Source organism: Dipodomys merriami, unplaced genomic scaffold, assembly GCF_024711535.1.
Source record: "Dipodomys merriami isolate MVZ:Mamm:240054 unplaced genomic scaffold, mDipMer1.0.p SCAF_55, whole genome shotgun sequence".
In the NCBI taxonomy this organism is placed as follows: Eukaryota; Metazoa; Chordata; class Mammalia; order Rodentia; family Heteromyidae; genus Dipodomys; species Dipodomys merriami.
Window position 1 is genome coordinate 206,663 of NW_027206124.1, and position 11,469 is coordinate 218,131.

Genomic DNA, 11,469 nt, shown 5'->3' on the forward strand with positions numbered 1-11,469 from the left:
GAGTGCAGGGTTAGCGCCCAAGCCCAGAAGCCCCACGACTGACTTAAAAAAAAAAAAAAAAAGATAAGCAAATAGGTAAGGCAGGTGGGAACTATTGGTTTTCATTTCTGTGTGTCATGTTATTCCCATGATCCTGTCCTGAGTTGAAGAGCCATTAGAGCAGAAAAGGCTGTGTTTGGAGGACACTACATAGGAGAGACATGGAGAAAACTAGAAACCACCCCCAACCAAGGCCCAGAGTCACCAGAAGCCCTGAGGGGCGGAGTGCTCAGTGTGTTCTTCGGGTTTTGTGTTGCCCTCCCACCAGGCCTGAGACCTCAAGGGCAGGTCTCCATGTCATTATGACTAACAAGCTGACTTGCTCAGGGGTGCCTACACGGGAGGGGTGGGGGTGGGGAGTAAAGCAGGAATGTCAGGTTGAAGGCCTCGTGCATTTGAGGATTAGAAAAGGTGGTAAATCTGAATTGCTACCGTGCAGTTCATTTCCTGTCCCTAGCCAAAGCCATGCAGGGTGGGTGGTCTGGGGAACTCGGAGACTGGAGCCAGCCGGCAGAGTTGGCACGGTAACAGCTCCCAGGTGATGGGTACTCCCCAGGTGCCAGGCTCTCTCTACATATGTGATGCACATTCAGTAGAACCTTTTCTTTCTTTTTTTTTTTATTTTTTTCAGTTGTGGGGCCTGAACTCTGGGCCTGGGTGCTGTCCCTCAGCTCTTCAGCTCAAGGCTAGCGCTCTACCACTTGAGCCACAGCACCACTTCCGGCTTTTTTCTTTTTGCTTATGTGGTGCTGAGGAATCGAACCCAGGGCCTCATGCATGCAAGGCAAGCGCTCTACCACTGAGCCACCTTCCCAGCCCATCAGTAGAACCTTTTATCATGCCCATTCTCAGGTCAGAAAGCTGAGGCAAAGTGAAGCAATATTGCAAGTAATCTTGGGTCATGTGGCTGGCAAATAGCCAGAGCTGGACTTAATCCACGGGAACCAGCTTCAAACATGCCCTTCTGATCTTGTGAGTAGCCAGCATGAAAGTGGAAACAGAGTGGTCATGGGAAGAAAAGGGGAGGCCCCAGGATGTTGATCCTGAGCTGCCCTGCCCTGCCCTGGGACTGTAGCAGATGAAGAAACCCCAAAGGCCTCGAGAGAGGAAGGTCAGCAGGGTCCACAGGTAATCAAAACAAACACTGGAGCCTAGCCTGGACTTGATGATCTCTCCAGGAGTGAAGTGCACTAGTGTATGGCAGTAGTCAGCCAGGCCAGCAGCCGTGACCCGACACCTGTTCACCCAGCAGCAGGTGCCTGAGGAACGAAATAGCCAGGCTTACCAGTATCAGTCTAAGACTGTGGCTTCCAATTTCTTCCTCTTTTTCCCAAACAACTTTAAATATGATCAAAGGTAACTAAAGGCAGGGTAGGAATCTGGAACAGAAAAAATACAGTAGTGGAAAAACAGGTGGAACCGAATAGAGTGTGCATAGTTTGGCTAATAGTATTGTGCCTGTGTTACTGTCTTAGCCTAGGTGAAGAGTACATGGAAACTCTGTATGTTATCATTGCATCTTTTCTGCCAGTCTAAAATTATTCCAAAATAACAAGTTTATTAAAAGAAAGAAATCAGCCAGGCACTGGTGGCTCACATCTGTGATCCTAGCTACTCAGGAGGCTGAGATCTGAAGATTGTGGGTCAAAACCAGCCCAGAAAGGAAAATGGCACTGTGGCTCAAGTGGTAAGAGTGCTAGCCTTGAGCTGAAGAGCTGAGGGACAGCGCCCAGGCCCAGAGTTCAAGCCCCACAACCAACAACAACAACAAATTAGCATAGAGCCAGGTGCAATGCCACATATCTCAGCTACTTGGGAAGCTGAGACTGGACATCCTGGCTTAAAGCCAGCCTGGACAACCTAATGGAACACCACCTCAAATTAACTGAGTCCTTTAATTCTATGTAAACCACTGGGAAGTGAAATTCAAATGTTTGTAGAACCCGCAGAGCCATTCCATAGACTCCCAAAGGCCAGTTTAGAAACTGGCCCTCCTCCAGAGCAGGCCTCGGCTCAAGCCGTCTCAGTAAGGACAGCCTTGCTAGGCCGTGTGACCAGAATCTCCCTCCCCACCCCCTGCAGGAGCTGAACCGCACATGCCGAGCCATGCAGCAGCGGGTCCTGGAGCTCATCCCACGCATCTCCAACGAACAGCTGACAGAGGAGCTGCTCATGGTTAACGACAACCTCAACAACGTGTTTCTGCGCCACGAACGGTAGCCCTCCTCTCCCATGTCCCTGTCCCTCTGGCCTCCTTCCAGCGTAGCTTTCCCTCATCTCCCTCTCAAGCACACGGCAGGCCACCAGGCACATGGCTTGAACCATCTTCTTCAAGCACTCCTGTGACCCGATTCTGCCCTCTTCAGCCCTCCCTGGAGTTAGCTCTCTACCTGCACTTGGTCCTGGGCAAATTCATTTATTTTGGTATTTACTTAGTGTGGGACTTGAGGCTTGATCTCAGGGCTTAGTTGTTGTCCCTTAGTTTTTCACTCAAGGCTAGCACTCTACTACTTCAGTGGAGGCCAGCTTTATGTCTAGCATTTTACTGGTTAACTGGAGATAAGAATCTCACAGACTTTCCAGCCCACACTGGTTTTGAACTGTGATCCTCAAATCTCAGCCTTCTGAGTATGTAGATTATAAGTATGAACCACCAGTGCCTGGCCGAGAGCTTTCTGACTGCAAGCTACATAAGCTCTTCCTTCCCAAGTTAAGCAGGAGAGAATTTACTAGAATAGCCTTTATTAATGAACAGGTAGTTGGGCTAGGAATGTGGCTTAGTGGTAGAGTGCTTGCCTAGCATACTTAGGCCCTGGGTTCAATTCCTCAGTACCACATAAGCTAATAATAATAATAATAGTAATAATAATAATAAACAGGTAACTTTCAGAACCGAAAGAAGAGGGGGACAAGCAGAGCAAGGCCTCAGGATTATGTCCCCAGGGCACTGCCCTCAAGTGGATCAGCCCTAGACACTTGTCTGGCTTGTCTTCCTGGGCAAGAGTCAGGGACCCAGCAGAGACTGATGGCTTAGTTCTGCTGTGCCCTGCATTACTGCACCACCAGGATGGTGTGAACCGGGAGGCGTACTCAGGTGCTGTTACCAGGGAGGGCTGGGCTGCACAAGCTCTGACTGCCACACTCCCTGTGCTGTGACAGAGCTGGTCCAGTAGAAGTCATGGAAGCATGTAGAGTGCTCAGTGTACCCCTGTTAAACAGTGCTAGTTTTGCCAGCCCCCTCGAGCCCTCGGAGCCTTTCTTGTGTCTTTACTCATGAATAGACACTGGCCCAGTGATTTGCAGTCAGTTGAGATTGGGATGGAACCCTGCCAGTCACATCTTCCTGGCCTCTCCTGCTTGTTTGCCCAGTAGGTCCCCCCAACAACCATTCATCAGGCCCCCCATTTGCCAGTGCTTTCTGGGTCCCAGCCATTGCTACTCTACACTAGACAGCTATGACTCTAGTGGTATAGCACCAGCCTTGAGCAAAAATGTCAAGTGAGAGTACAAGGCCAGGGCCTTGTTTAAGCCCCAGTCATGGCACAAAAGGAAAAAATAAAAGTGATGGATGACATTTACCAAGGCCCAGCCCTCAGCTCCTCTGCACCGACCTCCTCGGACCTGAAGTGGCTCCATCAGACAGGAGACCTGTCCTACAGTGCCTTGGAGAGCCACCACACCACCAAGTGTGGAAGTCTATAGGGAAGGACACCTGTTTGTTCCTTGCTTGTGTGTTGTCCCTTCCTGCTTCTCCTCCGTTAAGTTACTGTTTGTTTCGTCCTAGTTGTGACTAAGATGACTGTATAACTGATCACGTAGGTCATTTGGATTGAAACCCTTCTGCACATGAAGAGGGCACTGCTAACAACTCTGTGGGACACGGGTGTACACTAGATGTCCTGTCACCCTCATGGTGACCCCCTGCATTGATCCTTGAGACCAGCCATTTGAAAAGCTCTGACGCGGGGCTCTACCTGGGGACCTGCCTCACTGTCCCTTTGACTGGGGTCTTTTGTCTTGTAGGTTTGAACGGTTCCGAACAGGCCAGACTGCCAAGGTAAGGGAAGGGGCAGTCTGACTCAGTGCTGATGAGAAGCAGTGGTGCTGTTCTTACCCACTCCCCGATGCCCTGCATGTGGTAGTGCTTCTTCCCACCCAGGCTCCAGGGAAGTCTCCTTCTGACTCCTTATGCCACTGCTCCTTTAAGGGAAACAGGTGTGCTACTGGCTAGTGCCTCAGGGGACTTCCCTGCCTCCCAAGGCTGTGGCTGATCGGGGCCCAAAGTAGCCAGGGAGCAACTCCCTAACTCCCAGTCAGACTGCATGGGCCCTGGAGACAGATCCTAGGGCAGAGCACACGGGCCTCAGTGCTTCTGGGAAAAAGGAAGGGAGCTGCAGCAGGGCATCTCCCTTCTCCTAGGCTGCACGTGAGACCGAGCCAGCAGCTGACCTCATCGACATGGGCCCTGACTCTGCAACCGCAGGCAGCCTCTCATCCCAGCTGGCAGGAATGAGTAAGTGGGGCCCGGCTGATGGCGCCTTCCAGTGCTCAGGCAGCTCCACCCTCACAGGGGTGTGTCCCATTCCTCACCAGCAGCAGACCCCACCTCAGCGAGGTCCCAAGCTGAATCTTGTCTAAGGGTTAGGCACTAGAAGAAAATAAGCGTTGGCTCTACCCATGGGGATCGCACAGGTGCTGAGCCCTGCGACCCCACAAATCCCACTGTCCCTCCCCACGGATTCTCCATGACTCAGATCACCTGGGTAGGTTTGGGTACGTCTCTGAAACTTACTGTGCTGCTCTGCTCCTCAGTAACCGGTAGGAATGGGCCCTCCTGAGCACTCCTGGGTCAGGAGCATTGAACAGGCTGAGATTAGGACTAGCTAGGACAGGGGATAGATGTAGGGATTGCACCTACCCAGGGCCTGTCTGTGATAGGTAAGCACTCTATCCCTGAACTACTTCTCCAGCCTCTTTGGTGTATTTGGGTGGGGAAAGAGGTAGTAAGTTTTGAGATGAGGTCTCTCTGTGTAGACCAGGCTGGTCTAGAACCCACAATTCTGCCTTGCTTTGTCAAGTTCTGGTATTACAAGCATGCACAACCACATCCAGCTGCACTCTTGATAAATGTTAGCAGTTATCATTGTCACTGGAATTGGTTTTTAGTATCAATGACTCCCTATTTCATGCAGCCCTAGGAAATCACTCAGATCCCACTTTGAGTCACTGAGACTCAAAGTTCTCTGTCCTAACGGCTCAGCGGCTTCCCCTAGCAGATAGAATGGGAGCATCTTCACCACAACCATGAATGGTCTATCTACTGCTCGCAGGCAGTGGGAGGATCCCACACATGGCCTTTCTGTCCCTGCAGACCTGGGCTCCAGCAGTGTAAGGGCTGGTCTGCAGTCTCTAGAAGCTTCCGGCCGCCTGGAAGATGAGTTTGACATGTTTGCACTGACGCGGGGCAGCTCTCTGGCTGACCAACGGAAAGGGTGAGTGACCTGGTCCCTGCAGGTGCTGGCTTTCCATTGGGGAGAGAGCCCCTTTCAGGACCCTTGCACCTGGCTTGCTGGTGGGCACACCAGGGGGAAAGGCACACGTGCCCTAAATCAGCCCAGCATGGCCAGGAGAGCCCTGTGGTCAGGGTACCAACTGGACACTACACAGGCAGGGATGGGACAGGGATCCTGCAAGCCAGTGGTAACAGCATGTCACGATCTATGCGCATTGGGAGGCCCTGCCCGTACCCCTGGGCCAGGCAGCTAGCATTGGACAGTTCAGAATTCAGGGCGGTGTGAATACAAAACACAGTATGTCCATCTCCCCACCCTACAGCCCATACCCACTCCCACAGGTGGCAAGTCCTCCGGGACTTTCACCTCATTTCCATGCTGGAGCCACTTGCAGTTTCCATAGGGGAGTCCCTGTGGCCCTGTTGTGTACCCTGTGCACCGAGGCCGGGCTCCAGCCTTCCCACGCGCTGTCTGTTCTCGGGGACAAGCTTTCAAAAGCCCTACTGCCCAGCCCCCAGCTGTGGTCACAGTCTTCAGATCTTGTTCCTGACCTTGGGCCAGACACCCCCCCTAAATTCCCTAGCTTTTGCTGATGCCTGTCACACAGATTGCATGCCCACGCCTAACTCCCTGAGGCAGAACCAGAGCCTTGCTTCCATTCCCAGGAGAGTTGGGACCCCAGCCGGTGCCCTCTCTGCCTGGGCCCCACCAAGCCTACACAGTCCCCCCAATCCTCACATTCCGTGGCAGGTGGTCTGCTGAGGCTAGGCAGCATCTGATGCCACGGCTGTCTGTTTCAGGGTGAAATATGAAGCCCCCCAAGCCACAGATGGCCTGGCTGGAGCCCTGGATGCCCGGCAACAGAGCACCAGTGCGGTAAGCAGAGGAGCCCAGGTTCACCCAGATCTTCCAGAAAGAAAGGAGGGAAGACCTACCCATCGCTGGGGGCCCACACATACAAATGTAAAAGGCTGGGCCTTTGTACGTTGGCCCTTTGTGGCGAATGCATCAATTCCAAATTGACAGCTAAGGAGACGGCTGGAGAGGTTGTCAGGGGCCCCTGCTTAGCCTGCCAGCGTCAGCCCAAGCCTACATTAGGAAGCTGGCATCCTGCAGCCCTTGCCATTGCATGCCAGCTGCGGGTCCTCAGGCAGTTTATCCATCCTTCCAACTATGGTTCTTCCTCTCCACCTGGCAGCCATCATGTGTACAGTGGGCTGTGTGGGAGCATGCACATCTGCCACATGTGACTCGGTCACAGGCAGTGCCCAGGGCCTGGTCGCTGCCCCCTCACTGCTCTCCAGAGACCTGTCACCTGCAAGAGCACGGGCGGAGGGCAGGGAGGGGCCTCATGCATTATGCTGGACTCCCCGGCACGCTTCTAGCCATGTGCTCGCTGGCCCTGCTCTGGTTGAGTGGTAGCTATGTGCCCTCACCAGGCACTCCATGGCCACGCTCTACCTTGGCAAGAGTGCAAGCACAATCCTTTTCCCTTTGAGTAGGCACCTGGAGGTGTGAGGACTGCCACTTCAGTGAGCAGAGCAGCTCTGTGGGAGGAACTGATTGGAAGGTGCTGGAGAGGCAGGGCTGGGAGATTGACTCGCAGGCCAGGGCTGGGGGATGAAGAGAGAACATGTGCGCGGTGGCAGGGATCCAGAGACCTCAGGGAGGCCGAGAGGACTATGGCTTCTGTCCTAGGTGAGGTAGAAGCCACTGGAAAGTCTCGAGTGTGGGAGGTCATCTATGTGATTTCTCGTTTAAAAGGCTCCAGAAGGAAGCTAAGAAAGTGCCACGGAAGCTGGGGACGCCGCCCAGCTTTCCAGAGCTCCAAGAGCTCTCCATCCCACCCCTGCATCTCCTGGCTTCCCATGTGCTGGGCCTCTAGGCCTCCTCTCACCCTCATAAGCAATCACTTCTTGAGCCCATGCTGTGTCCAGCCCTAGGCCAAACCCTTCACATCTTCATCTTCACATACGTCGCCACACAGCCTACAGCTGCCTCTCCAGGCACAGGGCAACCCAGGAGCATGACTACTGCTGGGTCTTCTGACTCCCTCAGTTCCTGCAGTAGCCCACCGTGGGCAGTCCACCCACAACTCCACCTGCAGAAAAGGGGAAACTGACAGATGATTACACATTCGCCCCCACTCCCACCCCCAATAGTCACCGCTTCCTCCTGCACAGGGGCAATTTCTGAAGAACCAGCAAACACTTGCTCACAAGGGCCTTAAGTCTGGCTGGCAAGCAAGGCTGACCCTCTAACCATCAGAACATGATTCCAAGTAGAAAGTACAAAATGAAATCGGGCCAGGGCTGTGGACCACCACATCTGTCCGGGATTCCATGCAGAATTCATGACTTCTGCAGCCGGTGGCCTTACTCACCACACAGCGGGTTTTCCCTCTTCACGCCCTCAGATGTGATGGTATGCCAGGCCCCCATATTCGTCTGTACAGGGTAGTACAGTGGTTACACATGGTGCAGTGGACACCAGAACTGGAGGCCCCTGCACCACTGACTGACCCACTGGCTCAAAAACTTCCTCTTTGCTATCAACAAATATGAGGGCACCAGACACACTGGTGTTTCTGGAACCTGCAGCCCATCAGAGCCCCTGGCAGACACCAAACTGTGATGGCTGCTTCTCTGTCTCCCTAAATTTCTCAGGCCACCCTCGGGGAGCCTATGTGAAATGCCAGGACACTTGTTCACTGTGCTCTGGACAGTGGTGGCTCTGGACCCCTGGGCCGAGGCTCCCCTCCCCTCCCCACCCAAGCAAGGCACCGCATGCTGCTGCCTTCATTGCTCCCCCTGCTGCCACACCTGTGCATGCGTGTACACGCATGTGCACATACACGTGCATGACCACATATGCCCTCCCCACCTGTTGGCCCCTTGATATGTCAGAACTGGGCAGCCCACCTTTGAAAGTAAAGGGCCCCCCATCGATGCTTGGCTTGCTCTGGTTGCAAGGAACCTCGCTCCTGCCCAGTCTCCTGGCCCTGCCTGCACGCACACACACTCACCCAAAGACTGGCACAGTGAAGAGAACGGTGGGAATCCAAGGCTCTCCAACCCAGCAGGACACAGCCATCTGAGCAAAAGAATGATGCCCAAGTCCAGGGGTGGCAGCTGCCCCAGGCTGCCCAGCTGGGGGCTTCTACCCTTGACTGCCCTGCCCCTTGCCTTCCAGACCCCTGCCACCCAGGCTCGAATCATGGAGGACATTGAGCAGTGGCTGTCCACGGATGTGGTACGTTCCAGCTTTCCCCTTCCCCACCTGGGCATCCCATTCTTATCATGGAGAATGAATGGACACAAGGCCAGAGTAGAATGGTACAGTCCCCTGGGCCAGGTGAACAGCTGCTGAGAAGGGACATATGTCAATGTCCCCACCCCTCCCAGGCTCAGCATTGCCCCAGCTATGTCCCAGAACAGGGAAGCACCCAAAGAGGGCCTCCAGAACCCCAGGGGGCAGAGGAGGTGGGGGTCAGACTGGGCTTTGCTGCTGAGGGCTCCTCCTCCACCCTCACCTTCCCACCCAGGTACCAGAAACAAAGGAGGCGGGGCCTGCTGGGCCCCAAGGCTGCATTCCTCTAGGCAGGGCCCAGAAGCTGGACCTTTCTGGGGTCAGAAGCCTCACCCCATCCCTGCTTTCCAGCTTTAGCTTGGGGGAGCTCCAGGCCTCCGTGGGTGTCAGCTTTTCCTCCATGGAACCAGATGGCCTACCCCTCTGACTCTTGAGTAGAATGGAATTGTCCACTGGAGGTCACTGGCCCCTTTGCCCTGGCAAATGCCAGTCTGGAGACTCATTTTAGCTTCCAACAATCACCAAGTTAGCCTGAGACTCATTTCATTTTTTAAGTTTTGTTGTTGTTGCCATTGTCCCAATACTGAGGTTTGAACTTAGGATGGTCCTTGCACTCACTCTACTTGCTTTGTCACATCTGGGTCTCTACCAGCTGAGTCATGCCTCCAGTCCAGCAGTTTGCTAATTAACTGAAGGAAAGTCTCCTCGGCTTTTCTGTCCAGTCTGGCTTTGAACCATGAGTGTCCCCATTCTAAAGGATCAGGAGACACCCCAGGTCTTGCAGCTCAAAGAAGGATGAGTCAAGGCCTAGGTCCTGGCTGCCTCTTGGACTGCAAGATAGACTGGCCAGTGCTCCATAGCTACTAACCTCTGCGCCTTTCTTTCTACACTCTCAGGGGAACGATGCAGAAGAGCCCACCGGCGTCACCAGTGAAGGTAGTACAGTCCCGCCCTGGCCCCCACCCCTCCCCCAGCTCTGCGTGCCCCACCCACCCTCCCTCTCCTCCCTCAGAATTTGACAAGTTCCTGGAAGAACGCGCCAAAGCCGCCGACCGGCTGCCCAACCTGGCCAGTCCCTCAACTGAGAGGCCCCCGTGCCCCCGTCCTGGTGCAGCCCCTCGGAGGAAGACCCAGGAGAAGGACGACGACATGCTGTTTGCCTTATGAGCGAGGGCCTGGCACCCGCAGCCCAAGGGCCCCCCCCCCCTGCCCCCACCCCGGCTGAGGCCTCTTCCCCTCTCTTGGTATTAAGGCTGCTTTGGGGGTGTTGTTACCCCATTCTCTCCTCCTTATGACGGAGCAGATCTAGGTATGGCTGGGCCATGCTGCCTGGGGCCTTGGGGACAAGAAGATTTAACTGGGGACACAGGTCAGCCTCCATCAGAATCATGGCTGCTCCTGCCTCCCTTGCCACCCCACCACCACTAAGAACTGGCTGAGAACTGGAGGCCCCAACAACCTGGCTGCTTAGTTGGCCCCCTGGGAGGCCCTTCCTTAGTGGCTGGTGACAGAGGAACCCATGCTACAGCCCCACCCTCTCCCAGCCCCTGCCTCATGGCAGCAGGCTTCGGCTGGCTGTTGAGGGTGGGTGGCCCCTGCTGAGCTGCTCACTGTCCAGGTACGAAGCTGCACGTGGTGAGGAGGCCAGCCCAGGCAGCCAGGTGAGGCCCAGAGGATGCCGAAGGCCCAGGCCCACCACGTACCACTGACGTGGCCGTCCTTCCACAAGGCTCCACCCACCCAGGGCCCAGCTGTTGGCTGGTCCTCTTGTACAAGAAAGCTGCCTTTGGTACCACCAAATAAAGGTAGAAAACCATCCTCGCAGCAGCGTGTGGAGTCTGAGGTTTGACTCAGCCAGTTACATGAACTGCCAGGCTCATAAGAACAGAACCACACAGTTCCTGCTTTGCAGATGACAACACTGAAGCTCAGTTTGGCTGCCCTGACACACAGCCCAAGGTGCTGGACCCCTGCAGAGATCCTAGGTCTTGGGGTGCCACCGCTCTGGATCTGTGTTCTGCACACCAGGCCCCCAGGAGGCCCTGCTCTGGGTACCTCCTTGCCCAGCCCTGGATGTTGAAAGCAGAGGCCTGGAGTGGGGCTGTAGCAACTCACCTGCCCAGAAGTTCAAGTCAAGAAGAACAGTGATCAGCATGGAGATCCACTCTGGCCTGTGCTCTTGGGTGTGAAGGAGGGTCTGTGTGAGCAGCTCCCACTCCATCTGCAGTTTGGAGAGCGGGGAGGGGAGGACCCAGATCCTGTGCTCTGAAGGATGACCTGGAGCTAGAGTGTGGTAGGCCAGGTGGAGCCTGGCTGGTCCCATCCCTGAGCAAGGGAGGGGCAGTGCCCCAAGATGACACATCCCAGCCACCCCAGAGTACAGACACTCCGGCTCTGCCCACGCCTCACGGCAGCCCCACAGAATCCATGGTTTGCAAAGCCACCATTTACAAGCGGGAACACTGAGGCTTGTGGAAGCAGGGACCAGCTAGTTACTACCAAATCATAAAAGAGGGGTCCCAACTCCTTCCTCCCTGCTGCCTCTCCTGCCTGCTCCCCTCATCCTCTCCTGGTACCTAGAGGGCCCTTTAGAGGGGTATGACTTCAT

General features: G+C 54.8%; 1 protein-coding gene across 1 annotated transcript in view; it reads left to right on the top strand.

Moving 5' to 3' along the window:
- LOC138811685 (target of Myb1 membrane trafficking protein) overlaps positions 1–10,685 on the top strand; it is a 35,886-nt gene extending 25,201 nt beyond the window's left edge. The window contains exons 8-15 of the mRNA XM_069999385.1: positions 2,122–2,255; positions 4,063–4,096; positions 4,459–4,552; positions 5,411–5,531; positions 6,353–6,428; positions 8,745–8,804; positions 9,758–9,797; positions 9,874–10,685. Coding sequence (XP_069855486.1) covers positions 2,122–2,255; positions 4,063–4,096; positions 4,459–4,552; positions 5,411–5,531; positions 6,353–6,428; positions 8,745–8,804; positions 9,758–9,797; positions 9,874–10,028 — 714 coding nt within the window. The 3' untranslated portion in view covers positions 10,029–10,685. The remainder of the gene's footprint in view (positions 1–2,121; positions 2,256–4,062; positions 4,097–4,458; positions 4,553–5,410; positions 5,532–6,352; positions 6,429–8,744; positions 8,805–9,757; positions 9,798–9,873) is intronic.
- Positions 10,686–11,469: the final 784 nt, after the last annotated feature.